Consider the following 15789-nt stretch of genomic DNA (forward strand, 5'->3'; position numbering starts at 1 on the left):
TTTATACCAAGCCTATTAGCCCACAAACCTGTTGGTATTTGGAGTGTGGGAGGAACCAAAGATCTCTGAGAAAACTCACACAGGTCATGGGGAGAACGTACAAAATCCGTATAGACACGCATCCATTGTCAGGCCGAACCCGGGTCTCTGGCGGTGTAATGGAGTAGCTTTACCATTGTTTTTCCTGGAAGATCTCTTATTCCAAGATTGCTGATAAATCATGTTTCATTACGGGAGCAGGATCTAAATAATCTATTTTCTTGTTGGTTCAATGAAACTTTGCTTCTGGAAATCTTCAATGCTCCACTATGAATGAGCTGCAAAATGCTCTGGTCAGTTTGCTGACCTGTCCTTAAGAAGATTGATGTCCTTCACAATTAAAAGATCACTTCTGTTTCAAACTGATGGTTCAGTTCGGGGTGGTTGAACAAGAAGTGGATGAGAATTTTGCTGGGAAGGTTGCTATGCGCTACTCCCACATAATTATTTCTGATACATCCACCGTTTGCTGATGATCTATCCTGATCTTATAATTCCATCCTTTCACCAGCAATGTCCCATTTCCATTGGATACTAGGATCATCCGTTACTGCACTTTCCACATTTTGTTTGTCCTTTTTAAGCATCATATATAAATTCCCAATATTAGACACCACATAACCTCAGCTCTATCCTGGCAATTTGACCAAACCTATTCATCTTTATTTGCGTCACTAATTTGTCTATCCCGCACCATGCATTTAGATGGAGTGTCGTTAATTTCGACTTCTTATCATTTTGCCTGATTTGACATTATTCACTGATGTACTATTACCATTACACTTACTTTTTTTCTGTCAGATTTCTTTTATCATTAATTAAATTGTTATTCTCCTTTATGGTCTTAATTTTACTTTTTAATTTTATAGCTTTCTCCTTCACCTGAAGCCTTCCGGAAAGAGTAATAGTCACAGCATTGAGTCCTTTTGTACCATTTCTTCACCATGCACCTGCAGTTTTTCTTTTTCCAGTTAGCCTTTTTCTATATTTATTATTTCTATATTAGCCTTCTCCCAATCCACCTAATTAGTTTTAGCAATGTTTAAAATATAAAAACAAAATTCTCAGGTAGCAAACTGGAAAATCAAATCGCATTCACAAAGGTTTGATAATTAGCAAAAAATGTAATTTGAATAGAAAACTTCAGTTAGAACTCCTTCTAATAAGTACTCTGTCCCATAAAACTTTGATTACTCCCTCTGATCATTCAATGTAGTTAGAGGAATGAGATGAAGATGCTGTATTCGAGAGAAAGAAAATACTGATATAGCATCTCAACCTGAAACGTTTACAATCCCCCTGCCTCTTCAAATGCTGTTTCACCTGCTGAGTTCTTCCAACAGCTTATTTTGTATAGTCAAAGTATATGTTTAATTATCTCACTTTCAGGATGCAGCTTTCTATTTTACCCATTAAAGAATCATAGAACCTCAAACAGAAGTAGCCCATTCAGCAAATCCAGTCCGTGACAGTTGAGAAAGATCAATTGACATTGGTCCCAATACCTGCTCGAAACGTTGCCTATTTACTTCGCTCCATAGATGCTGCCTCACCCGCTGAGTTTCTCCAGCATTTTTGTCTACCTTCGATTTTCCAGCACCTGCAGTTCCTTCTTAAAGAGCTCTCCAAGGTCCCTCTGTTTATTTGCAAATTTCAGTTAATTATCCATGCCCTCCCATTTTCTGTCACATCTTTTTCTTGTTCATTTCAATATAAATTGAGCTTGCTTCGAATTCCATTATCCCATCCCGTTTCCATCACATCTATCTTTGCAAATTCCTGATCAGTGTTTCACCATGTTAAAGGTTCAAGGAAAGAGTGTTCACGTCGCGGCCCTGCTTCCACCAATCTTTCCACCACTACGCACAAGAAACACAAGAAGCGCAATACACCATTGTATGCAGATACCGAGAAGTGTGTTCAGTTCTGGCTGAACAATTTGTAATCATGTGATGTGGACTTGATAAAAAGACCATGTTAAAAATAATTTCAATCCTTTCACTACATTCCACCAAATATCAGATTTTTGCTTACATTGCACGTTGTTTCTCTGAAAAACAACTAACAAATACATTTAAAAAAATCTGTGAAACATATCCTTTTAGCAGTATGTATAATTAGATGAACTTATCTTTAAGCTTGAATGTCAAAGTCAGCAGTGGAATCATCTGTAAGGATGCTCCCATTGTTTAAGGTAGTCCCTCAGGATCTTTGCTTCCCTGTGCTCCTGCCATAGCAGCCCAAGTCATTTCGTGCCTTCCCAAATACCCCTTCTCCATTTTGAGCTGCCATAGGCCAGGAATTCCAATGTTAGTGAGAATGTACCATTTTTCAAGGAGATTTTGAGAACATCTTTGAACCAATCTTTCAGCGCAGCCAGAAAGAAATTTGTCAGCAATGCTGACAAAGTTGCCCATTCACTAGAGTTGTTTGAACATGGCTAGAGCTTTGATAACTTGGGAAGGGATGTAGCTATTAGTTTGTCTACACTGCAAATAGATTAACTTCTGCAGTGCTGAGAGATTTATTCTGTAGGTTATCTGTGTCTCCGAAACATACAGGTGTCTGAGGTTATGGGGAGAAGGCAGGTGAATGGGGTTGAGGTGGGAAGATAGATTAGCTATGATTGAATGGTGGAGTAGACTTGATGGGATGAATGGCCTAATTCTGCTCCTAGGACTTATACAGGAGGTCAAGAATCACTGTAACTCGTTAGGAGTTAAACTAATTGCAAGGTTTGAGAGTGTAAAAACATTTTTTTTACACAATCAGCTTTCTGCACCTTATTCTTTCACCTGTCCTCCTTGTCATTAAGTATAATTCCGTTGTAGAAGCTTATTTGGATTACTCATGCCAAAACTGAGTTTCCCTTCAAACATCAAACGTCATGAATAACCTTTTTTCCATTTTCACTACTTACTGCCCCTGACTGCTACTCCAACTTCTCACAAACTGCAACAAAGATCTAATGTTTCCATTCTCATCAACACCTTTACTTCCATCGCCGGTCTTTGTCAGGGGTTTTGGTTTATTTTATTCTGGTGAATAAACATAAGATCATTGACCATTTCATATTCCTCTATAGCTCTCTCGTCTTGCTTGTGTTGTGTTTTTAACCATGTCCCAACTTGCACCAGTTGTATTCTTGCAAATCTTCATCCCTGATCATTTTTCACCAACATTTGCCAGCAACAGGCTATAAACCCTCGGTCCTGCTTTGCCATTCAATAACATCATAGCTAGATGTTGATATTATCACAATTTCTTTGCCCTATTTCCTTCTGTTACCGTAGTTTCTAAAATGTACCAATCACGGACATACAGATACCCAATTGAACATCCATTGAACCTGGAAAGAAAATTTCAATTGTTTAAACTGGAGGGGAAAAAACCCCACATCATCTCAATCCAAGTTGTTGAATTCCTATTTTGAAATTCAGTATCTATCTTACCTCTTCCATCCTGCGTTCAATTGTATGATGATGGTTTTCCATCATTTTCACTGTCTGTCATGATCTGATAACAAAACCATTCATATAGTAAAAAGTCACAGGTTGCATCCCAGCAATAGCAGCAAACAAAAATTGATGCCAAACCAGTTGTTAGAGATTGCTTTGTCAAATAATTAGTTTTTAAGTCGTGCTCAATTGAGGAAAGAAACATAAAGAGCATTGGGATATAATTATATATTAACGATTTTAATGATTTAGACGAGGGAATTAAATGTAACATCTCCAAGTTTGGGGATGACACAAGCCTGGGTGGCAGTGTGAACTGCGAGGAGGATGCAATGAGGATGCAGGGTGACTTGGATAGATTGGGTGAGTGGGCAGATGCATGGCAGATGCAGTATAATGTGGATAAATGTGAGGTTATCTACTTTGGTGGCAAAATAAAAGAAGGCAGATTATTATCTGAATGGTGTCAGATTAGGAAAAGGGGAAAAATAACGAGATCTGGGTGTCCTTATACATCAGTCACTGAAAGTAAGCATGCAGGTACAGAAGGCAGTGAAGAAAGCAAAAGGCATGTTGGCCTTCATAGCGAAAGGATTTGAGTATAGGAGCAAGGAGGTCATGCTGCAGTTGTACAGGGCCCTTGTGAGACCACACCTGGAGTACTGTGTGCAGTTTTGGTCTCCTAATTTGAGGAAGGACATTCGTGCTATTGAGGGAGTGCAATGTAGGTTCACAAGATTAATTCCCGGGATGGCGGGACTGACATATGATGAAAGAATGGGTCAACTGGGCTGGTATTCACTGGAATTTAGGATGAGAGTGTATCTTATAGAAACATGTAAAATTCTTAAGAATTGGATAGGCAAGATGCAGGAAAAATGTTCCCGATGTTGGGGGAGTTCAGAACCAGGGGTCACAGTTTAAGAATAAGCAGTAGGCCATTTAGGACTGAGATGAGGAAAAACTTTTTCACCCAGACATTTGTGAATCTGTGGAATTCTCTGCCACAGAAGTCACTAGATGTTTTCAAGAGAGAGTTAGATATAGCTCTTTGGGCTAATGGAATCAAGGGATATGAAGAAATAACAGGAACGGGGTACTTCTTCTTCTTTTCGTGTCTTTGAAGCTGGTTGGCTATATAACAGTTTCCCATTCCTTTACACAGTCCTTTGCGTTTTTATTGAACACTGCAAGATCCTTTGAGCTGCACTGGTTGGGTAGTAGGGGGCAGACAAGGCAGTGCTGCGGGGTACTGATTTTGGATGATCAGCCATGATCATATTGAATGGCGGTGCTGGCTCAAAAAGCCGAATGGCCTACTCCTACACCTACTTTCTACGTTTCTAATTCAAAAGTACCAGATCAATAGTGGGGCAATTAACTTTGCGACTAAACACGTAGTCAAAATTGGAGCAGTCCATATACCTTGAATGTTTCCTAGGCTGGAAGAGATTACAGATATCTATATTACGTCTGATTTTGACCGCTTTTGGCCCACTGTGGTGCGCTTTCCGAGAGAATGCCACCACCTATGGCCGTCATTTTTGGCCACCTCGCTCAGAGCCCCCCTCTGCCTTCCGGGACTGGAGGATTTTTCCCATCGATGAAAAATCAGAGAGATATTAATGTTAAAAAAATATTCCCCATTCTCTCTGCTGCCCCTGCTGGCGGCAGGGGGGAGGGACTATAAATCCCGTGCCTCATTCAGTCTCTGCCAGACCCAAGAAGCGAGAGGGTCACGGCTCTCTGAGCTGTGAATAACACTGAACACACAACTACTCCACGGTGAGTCCCCTCGATGTGGCTGCTGCCAAATTGTTTGCCTTTTTTTTAAAGTTTGTGTTCACAAAATGAATTTTGGTTGTCAGGTGGCTGTTGCCCAATTGTTTGCCTCGCCTTTTTAAAAAGGTTTGTGTTCACAAAATGAATTTGGGTTGTCGGGTGTGCAGCCAAATTGTTTGCCTTGGCTTGGCTTGGCTTTTAAAATCGTTGCAACAGTTGGCTGCCAGCCCAAGAATCCATTCGGCCCACAATGTCTATACTAGCCCTCTGGAAACCAGTACCTTCGGCCCGCAACACCAATACTAGCGCAACAGAAAGCCCCCCCACCCCCCACTGGCAAGCAATATTGGAATTGGTGGAGAGGTGGAATATTGCGTTGGTGACCAGCCCTCCTGTTTGATGCTGGGACCCAACGGGTCCCACTTAGTCTAGTAATTCAATGTTTTTTGTTTTCATTCACTTAATAGCTATGTTCTACTATTTATAACATTTTCTAAAAAAGGGATGAAACATAGTGTAAAATTGCTAAATTATTTTAACAAAATTATTTTAAACTTGATACATTCAACTATTTTTCTGCAGAGAGGGTAGGATTCATAAACAACATGCCCATTTGTCCAAATAATGATGCATGATAGTTGGGTATCTCAGTGAGTAACCCAAACCTTGACCACTCCAATGTTTCTCTGAGCTGGAGAATCAGCTAAGAAGGTTAAAGTACCTTAGCTGTATAAGGTTATTGTATTGAGGTGCAAGGTCTGATATTGTCATCTCTTCGTCAGTCATTAGGTTCTTTACCAGATGAGAAAGTGAAACAGTGTAATAATATTAAAGAAATACCACGGTGGATCATCCAAGGCTTTGAATGGTGCTAGCCTTGTTTTCTGATGATTTTTCTCAATCCAAGTTATTGTACATATAGTTTTGTCAAATATTCAAGCAAAACTGCAATTTGGGCAACAACACCGTGCATTTCCATACAAATGTATATGTCCAGAGATTTCAATGAAATGTAAACATTCCTGGGAGGCCTTCTTCTTCTTTTGTGTGGCGTGCACAGCCTAAAGTTGTTGGACAACTTGTTCCATTTGATCTTTCATTTGTGCACGTCGAGTTGATTGCATTAGTCGAAACAGGGCGGACCACGTGAAGGTTGCAATCTTCCACCCCTCTTGGGAGGTATAGAGTACCTTATCCTTGTGAAGAAACAGATGCAAGTATCACAGAGTGAATGGGGCCAGATGGATCTACTGTTACAGTAGTTTGACACAGTAGGTTACTTCAATGGCTAAAATGTAAAAAGTACTGATGCAGTGAGTTAGGAATGTAAGCCCACCTAAGAAATACATTTCCAGTTCACAAAAGAGACAAAGATAAGGCACAAATTTCATTGAGGCCAAGTGTACCGTGTATGCAATGCGTAAAGAAGTGCCAGATGGGAATCCAAACATTTTTAAGTTCTAATCTTTCACAATCAAAATGAAAGTGAAAGACAGAAAACAATCTGCAGATTTAAGATTTGTGATTTTTATTTAAGTGGTAGTTGTTTTTGAAATGTAACTTCAAATGTGTAAGCAATGAGCCGATTTTAGTACCATGGGATGGGTGCAGGTGGACAATTTGATATAGAACATAGAAAAGTTCAACATTAGAACAGACCCTTTTGCCCACAATATTTGTGCTGCACATGATGCCAAGACCAAGTGATCTGTCTGCACATAATCTATACCCCTCCAATTCCTGCATATTCTTATGCCTATCCAAATTCTCTCAAATGCCACTATCACATCTAATTGCTGGTCTTGCCTCAGCATCGGGGCCATCTGCTGCAAGCAGGTTGAACTCAGTCCATGATGCAGTTTGATAGCCAGGGTTGAGGCCAAAAGAGGCTCAATTAAATTTAAACCTTTAATGGTGCTCCTTCAGTTCAAACAAGTGAATGTCTACATATTCCAGCATGGATTGTCCACCCACTCCCTGATCAACATTGTCATTAGATGCTGTCTCAACAATTCGTGGTGCCAGAAATGTTCTCTCACATTAGGTGAAAGGCTAAAATGTAGAAAAGATTGATGTAGTGAGTTAGGGATCCCGGCATACCAAGAAGGGTAAATTACTTTTGCAATCCTGGCCATTGACCTTCTCAAACTCCCACTGGGTTTAAGCAGGAGTCTGGCCTAGAAGATGCGAATTAGGCCCAGAAATTCCAAAAGCACATGCCACACACTGGCAGTTCTTGCCACTCCCCACAGTTAAACTTGGGATTCAATCTCTTGATTCCTTTTTTGCTTCACAATCCATTTAATTTTATTTCATTAATACTGACTCCTTCAAAAATTATAGGACCATTTATTCCAGAAATCTGTTACTCTTTAGAAAAATGGATAACCTTAAATCCTTTAATTTATAACTTTAATTCTTATTTATATCAACTACACCTATATCAACACTCTATATAGATCAATATTTAATAGCAATCAATTTCCATCACTCATGCATCAACTGATCTATAAATATTAGTCCAGGTATATTTAATTTCACAAGTTTTTAACTCTCATCACTGTTCTTAGTGACATTTACTGAGGATCTAAGCATGGAAATGGGTAATCTATTGAAATAAATCTAATCTTCATACGTAAATAAGAAAGCATTGAATAGACCATTGAAGTGCGATATCAATATAAATGGCAACAACGCATTCCAGTCATTGTTTTTGTAATTAGGGTTTGATAAAATCACACTTCTCTACCTTTCTTCCCCACTTTGTGCAAAGATTATTTCACAGCCCCTTTCAAAGGATTTTTGTAAGAACAAAATTATTTCACATTTTTGCATTACTGTGGACACCAGGCTTATTTTATGCTATAAATATTGTTGTCATGCAAGAATATTACATGAATTTGTGAACATGAAGGTTCACATATTCATGTTAGGAAGCCTCAGCAATTAGTGCTCCTTGATACTGCCATAAAATGGTAGCTGTGGATAAAGTAACACAATTTTCCACCAAAGCAAAAATCAGCAACACAATTCCTACTTTGTCTATGAATAGAATCTTCTTGCAGTAATTTTAGACTTTTACTGCGATTGATAACTCTATCCTAAGTTTAGCCTGTGGAATAAATGATACATATCCATCATAATTAAGAGGGCTTTAAATTGGATGGTGCAGTGGTGTGGGGAGTCTACACTGGTTTAGTGCAAGGACCCCAGCAGCAAATTCCAATTGTTCACAAGCAACAAGGCATTATGAGTAATTTTTAATTTTAAACACCAGACTTTGCATAGTTTTGCAATGTAGGTTAACCAAGTGTTATTTAACTGTAGTTTTGTTATTCTTTGCTTGTGTGCTAAAGGTCACCTTTAAAGTCATTGGTTGTGAAGTCTTAGTTTAGTTTAGATACAGTGCGGAAACAGGTCTTTCGGCCCACCGTGTCCTTGCCGACCAGGGATCCCCGTGTACCAGCACTATCCTACACACCAGGGACAATTTAGTTTTTTTTTTACCAAAGTCAATTAACCTGCAAACCTGAACGTCTTTGGAGCGTGGGGGCACCAGGACAAAACCCAGGCGGTCACGGGGAGAACGTACAATCTCCGTACATACCCAGGATTGGACCTGGGTCTCTAGAGCTGTAAGGCAGTAACTCTACCGCTGCGCCACCGTACTGCCCCTTCGGAGAAGCATGATGAAAATGTGTATTCTTCCCTTCATTGTAGGTTGATATTTGTATATTGTTTCATGATCAATTAAAATCAAACATATAATACTTTGAAACACATTGGAGATGTACTGTAATCAGCAAGCAGTGTAGCTCAATATTCTCTGGAACTGTACCAGTTAATGGAATAGTCTGAAAAGGTCTGATCGACAAAATTACAGATGTATCTTTTATCTTTTTGTTGCTGAATGACTTTCAATATACTTCCAACAGGTTTTTTATTTGATTTCAAATTTCCAGCTTTTTTTCTTTCTTCTATTTATACGTCAGTGTACTAGAACAAAAATATTCTTGTACAATGCCTAAAACACAGTTATTAACCTGCAAATGGGTTACCCACCATGTTTAAATAATTCACAGATAAATATTACATGAATACATCAAAAAGCATGTAAACTGATGAAATTAAACTTTACTGCATTCATATGAATTTGAATATAAATATGAATTTGTTTTATAGATGCAATGCCACTATCTTCATACAATAGGAAGGCTTTGTTTGGTGTATTCTTCAGACTATCGACTTTCTTGCTGTTGAAATGCTGTTCTAATTAGCAAACAATGCACTATGTTGGCGGGTAAAATGAGTTAGACACTGGTGAAAATGTTCTCGTTGGGTCAGTGATCTCTGTACGGTGTGCACTAAACATTTTTCCCTTTTGCATAATATTTACCTCGAGATTGCTTCAGGCTAATGTCTCAATAATTTCTACTCCTTTCTCAGGTCTTTAACACAAAGGACTTGACTAATGATCCATAGACAAAATGAAGCATTTGAATTTATTCATTAATCATTCATCTCCAGCTCATTGAAAACTTTAAACTTCCACAAAATTAAGATAAAATACAAAGAATTGTAATATGGAGACTGCTTTTGGCACTCAAAATTATTGACAAGTGCTAACAGGAAGAATGTGTAACACCATTACATGTCTATAGAGATTGTTACAACATGTACAAAGTTTCAGTGATGAACTGTAAAGTTATTAGTTAGGCCTGAGCAATAGGCAGAAATCTGGAGAAGCGTACAGTCACTGTCAACATCGCCAGTAATTATTCTCTCTTCCAATTAATCGTGACATAGATTAATTATCAGATGAGGCAAAGCCAATTGCAATCAGTCACCCAAAGCTGAAATTAGATCGTTCCTGACAGCAGCATGAAAGTCACCTGTTTCATTGTTATGGATTTGCTGTAAGTAAAAGAAGACAAAGCATGATGGAAGGTGACTGAGTTGCAGTCCATAGAAGTGTGAAATGGTTAACAGGTGAACGTCCAATTACACTGTTACTTGCACTCTGTGACTTTTCTTGTCTTTGATTATACCACACAGGTTGTTTTCGGCATCGTCCTTTAGGTCACAAGAATCCGTCAAAGACTGCAGGAATGTAGACACGCGCTGAATGGATTTTGCCATGTCCCCCTGTTTATAATAAATAAATAAATATTGTCACTGATTCTGATCAATTGAGAAATTAATATTAGTTTCATCAAACGCATAGAGCTTTAAATGTAATTAACAAGTTACTTCCTCAGAATTGACATCAAATTAGATCAGGTTAGAGATGCAGCATAAAAACAGTCCCTTCAGCCCACTAAGTCCACGCTGACCATTGATAGCACGTTCACATTAGTTCTATATTATTCTGTGATAATTTAGATAGAAACTACTGACTAAATATAATTTAAAAATATCAAAATTGCTCACATTTTTAAAATACCATTTTTAAGTATAATTGAGCAACAGTTTCCTCAGCATCTACTTTGACTTCCATGTTTGATAAGGCAGTCAAAGAATTCCGAAACTTCCAGCCATTCAAGGAGGTTACAAATGGAATTGTTAACAATTAAAATCACATTCTGGTTATAAAAGTATGTTGTAGAAAAGATATAATATAGAAAAGGTCACGGCTCATTTTAAAGAGTATGTGCAATGAACAACGTGTAATTTTTCGTGCTGCAGAGCGACGGTTTCTATTGCAACATGTGAGAAATAATGCAATATTAAATTGCAAATGCATGTTTTTATTAAAAATTATCATAACAAAGAGTGGTATTAGTCTAGTTTGAGGTTCTAACTATTACTAGCCCGACAGGATACACAACATTATTAAATTTGCAAGTTTGTGAAATATTAATAACTTACATTTATATATCATCATTAATGTACCAAAAATCAACGTGTTTTGCATCTACTGTTATTGCATTGCTTTTCAATTATTACTTTGTTGCTTGCAGAAGACATCCTTTAATTGCAAATTTTATTAACATGCCTCAGATTTCACATTTATAAAATGCCATCTAATTAATCTACCTAATTTCTCTCCCTTGTGCTAAATAAGCGCTGTGCGCTTTCAACATTCAGAAGCTTCAATAATCACTAAGTTATCATGACAAAATGCTAACATAAGTTGCTGCAATGATTATTACTTTCCAAACTTATTTAAAAACAGAATAGTTGGGATGAGGGGAGAGTCAGGGGGCAAATGTTACTGGAGTAGTTATTACTAAGGAGAAGATGCTTTGGAAGCTGAAAGGTCTGAAGGTGGATGTCACCTGGACCAGATGGAACACCCCAGCATTCTGAAAGAGGTAGCTTTTGAGATTGTGAAGGCATTAGTAGTGATCCTACAAGAACTACTGTAAGGACTGGTCCCATTGGACTGGAAAGTTGCAAATGTTACTCTACTGTTCAAGAAGAGAGTGAGGCAAAAGAGGGGAAACTATAGGCCAGTTAGCCTGACTTTGGTGGTTGGTAAGATTTTAGAGTCGATTATTAAGGATGAGGTTTCCAAGTACTTAGAAGCACATGATAAACTAGGCCGAAGTCAGCATGGTTTTGAGAATGAGGGATCTTGCCTGACAAATCTGTTGGAATTCTTTGATGAAACGGTATAGACCATGAAGAGTCATTGGATGGTGACTACTTGGATTTTCAGAAGGCCTTTTATTAAGTACCTTCACACTAAGCTACTAAATAGGTTGAGAGCCCATGGTATCAGCGGGAAAATACTAACATTGATAGATTTTCTGAATGGCAGAAGGCAAAGAGTGGGAATAACTGGTGCTTTTTCTGGTTGGCTGCCAGTGACTAGTGGTGTTCAACAGGGATCGGTGTTGGGGCCGCGTTGTATCTTCACGTTGTATATTAATGATTTGGATGATGGAATTCATGGCTTTGTAGCCACGTTTGCAGATGATACAAACATAGGTGGAGGGGCAGGTAGTGTAGAGGAAGCAGGGAGTCTGCAGAAGGACTTGGACAGATTGGAAGAGTGAACAATGTGGCAGATGGAATACAACGGAACAAAATGTATGGTCATGCACTTTGGTAGTAGGAATAAAGGCACAGATTATTTCCTAAATGAAGATAGGATACAGAACGTGGAGGTGTGAAGGGACTTAAGAATGCTGGTGCGGAATTACCAAAAGGAGGAGGAGGTTTATGAAAAATGATTGATCCTAGGGATGATTGGGTTAACATATGATAAGCGTTTGACAGCACTTGGCCTGTACTCGCTGGAGTTTAGAAGGATGAGGGATATCTCATTGAAACTTGTTGAATTGTGAAAGGCTTGGATATAGTGGATGTGGAGAGGATGTTTCCATTAGTGAGATACACCAGGACTAGAGGGAACAGCCTCAGAATAAAAGGACATACCTTTAGATAGGAGATGAGAAGACAATACTTTAACCAGAGGATGGTGAATCTGTGGAATTCATTGCCACAGATGGCTGTGGAGGACAAGTACTTTTTAAAACAGAGTTTGATAGGTTCTTGATTAGAAATGGCGTCAAATGTTATGGGGAGAAGGCAGGAGAATGGGGCTGAGAGAGAAAGATAGATCAGACATGATTGAATGACAGAGTACTCCTTGGGTGAATGGCCTTTCTGCTTGTATGACATTAATTTTTGAATGGGTCACATGGGATTTCACTGCTTTCTCTTGCAAACCTGGCAGAATCCAAATTGATTTTCTAATCTGCGAACAGTTCTTGATTATAGTTCATGATTCATAGGGGTAGTGCAATTAATGCCAGTGGATGTAGTGGATGTAGACTTTCAGAAAGCCTTTGATAAGGTACCGCACGGGAGATTGGTAACTAAAATTAGAGCACATGGTATTGGGGGTAGGGTGTTGACATGGATAGAAAATTGGTTGGCAGACCAGAAGCAAAGAGTAGGAGTGAACGGGTCCTTTTCACAATGGCAGGCAGTGGCAAGTGGAGTGCCGCAAGGCTCTGTGTTGGGGCCGCAACTGTTTACCATATATAGTAATGATTTGTAAGAGGGAATTAGGAGCAACACCAGCAAGTTTGTGGATGACACAAAGATGGATGACACATGAGCTGTGAAGAGGATGTTAGGAGGTTGCAGGGTGACCTGGACAGGTTGAGTGAGTGGGCAGATGCGTGGCAGATGCAGTATAATATAGATAAATGTGAGGTTATCCACTTTGACGGCAAAAACAAGGGGGCAGATTATTATCTCAATGGTTAGGTTAGGTAAGGGGGAGGTGCAGCGAGACCTGGGCGTCCTTGTACACCGGTCACTGAAAGTTGGCTTACAGGTACAGCAGGCAGTGAAAAAAAGCTAATGGAATGTTGGCCTTCATAACAAGAGGATTTCAGTATAGGAGTAAAGAGGTTCTTCTGCAGTTGTATAGGGCTCTGGTGAGACCACATCTGGAGTATTGTGTACAGTTTTAATCTCCTAATTTGAGGAAGGATATCCTTGTGATTGAGGCAGTGCAGCATAGGTTCATGAGATTGATCCCTGGGATGGCGGGACTGTCATATGAGGAAAGATTGAAAAGACTAGGCTTGTACTCACTGGAGTTTAGAAAGATGAGGGGGGAATCTTATAGAAACATATAAAATTATAAAGGACTGCACAAGCTAGATGCAGGAAAAATGTTCCCAATGTTGGGCCAGTCCAGAACCAGGGGCCACAGTCTTAGAATAAAGGGGAGGTAATTTAAGACTGAGGTGAGAAAAAACGTTTTCACCCAGAGAGTTATAAATTTATGGAATTCCCTGCCACAATGGGCAGTGGAGGCCAAGTCACTGGATGGATTTAAGAGAGAGTTAGATAGAGCTCTAGGGGCTAGTGGAGTCAAGGGATATGGGGAGAAGGCAGGCATGGGTTATTGATAGGGGACGATCAGCCATGATCATAATGAACGGTGGTGCTGGCTAGAAGTGTCGAATGGCCTCCTCCTGCTCCTATTTTCTATGTTTCTAATGTACGCGCTGCAATTGGATTCTTCACTTTTATCCAGTGAGCATTACTGAAAATGTGAATATAACGCAAGAACTGAATGTATTAGAGCTTGGTTGTAATGCCTCCGGTTGAAATGGTTGAGTGGAATGGTGGTGGAGCAGTTAGTTGCTTCTGACTTGCAGCTCCAATGGGCTAGCATTCATTCACAAGCTTGGGTCTGTACAGAGTTTACATGTTCTCCCTGTGATTGTGTTTCTGATGGGAGCTCTGGGATTATGCCTCATCCCAAAGCTGAATGAGTAGGTTATTTACAATTGTAAATTACTCCTTGGCGTAAGTGGGTGAAAAAGGAATCAATGGGGAGTTGTTTAGCACTGGAGAGAAAACAAGGACGCGGGGAATAGGGAAATACATAGAGGGGAAATGCATCTTGTGGGATTGCCCTGCTAGGAACTGTTGTGGACCTAATAGGGCTGAATTGCCTCTGTTGTGTTGTAATAGGTAAAACTGCTTATTATTCACTGACAAGATTCTCTAACAAGAAGAATAGCCATTTTGATGGCTACAGGAAATGACAAATAAACTAACTTTAACAATAAAAGAAAAAAAAATCCAGATTCCAGAAATCTGAAATAAAAACAGAAAATGTTTGAAAAACTCATCAGGATAGGCCGCATCTGTGGATAGACAATTGGGAGGAGAAACAAGACAGGCAGACTAACCCAATTTTTACTTTCTTAGTTCAGATGATGGGTCTCAGTCAAGTCTATTGTAACTTTAACTGCTTCCCATTTTCCCGGATGCTGCCTGGCCTGCCGAGTTATCCCGGAGTTTCCATTTACAAGTTCAAGTTCAAGTGAGTATATTGTCATGTGTCCCTGTATAGGACAATGAAATTCTTGCTTTGCTTCAGCACACAGAACATAGTAGGCATTTACTACAAAACAGATAAGTGTGTCCATACACCATAATATAAATATATACACACATGAATAAATAAACTGATAAAGTGCAAATAACAGAAAATGGGTTATTAATAATCAGAGTTTTGTCCGAGCCAGGTTTAATAGCCTGATGGCTGTGGGGAAGTAGCTATTCCTGAACCAATTTGAAATTTTGATCTCCACAAGTTGTCCATGGGAACTTTATGTTTTGGTTTTACTTAAAATATTTCCTGTGACAGATCTTAAAATGTATGCTGTTAAATAGTACTAGATACAATATTGGTGAGAATGTTTATGGGCCCACATTGGATATCCACCTACGTTTGCAGACTAAGTAAAACACTAATTCATTCAGCATGCAACACAGATTAGATAATTCCGGCTGGTAAACACCTACAGATGAACTTGTGTACAATACCAGGAAGAGGTTCAGTCAGTTCTATTTAAATGGATCTTCACGAAGAAGGATGCCGACCCAAAATGTTTCTTATTCGTTCCTTTTACAGATGCTGCCTGACCCACTAAGTTACCCCAACACCTTGTGTTTCACTCAAGATTGCAACATCAGCAGTTCCCTGTGTCTTCACAATTTATAGGTTAGTTGCTAGTTGAATTATTTT

The 15789-nt window shown here is 39.2% G+C and overlaps 1 protein-coding gene and 1 long non-coding RNA gene across 3 annotated transcripts in view; one reads left to right on the forward strand and one right to left on the reverse strand.

Annotated features, from left to right (window-relative positions):
• Positions 1 to 4748: 4748 nt before the first annotated feature.
• LOC116971724 lies at positions 4749 to 8474 on the forward strand. The gene is made up of 3 exons (XR_004411590.1): positions 4749 to 4851; positions 7448 to 7449; positions 8464 to 8474. It is a non-coding gene; the product is annotated as an uncharacterized LOC116971724 (long non-coding RNA).
• Positions 8475 to 9762: 1288 nt separating this feature from the next.
• The window catches only part of ccdc178 (coiled-coil domain containing 178), a 266960-nt gene continuing 260933 nt past the window's right edge, over positions 9763 to 15789 (reverse strand). For both annotated transcript variants that reach the window (XM_033019675.1, XM_033019676.1), the window contains exon 20: positions 9763 to 10424. In XM_033019675.1, coding sequence (XP_032875566.1) covers positions 10281 to 10424 — 144 coding nt within the window. In that variant the 3' untranslated portion in view covers positions 9763 to 10280. The remainder of the gene's footprint in view (positions 10425 to 15789) is intronic.

Source organism: Amblyraja radiata, chromosome 4, assembly GCF_010909765.2.
Source record: "Amblyraja radiata isolate CabotCenter1 chromosome 4, sAmbRad1.1.pri, whole genome shotgun sequence".
NCBI classification, from domain to species: Eukaryota; Metazoa; Chordata; class Chondrichthyes; order Rajiformes; family Rajidae; genus Amblyraja; species Amblyraja radiata.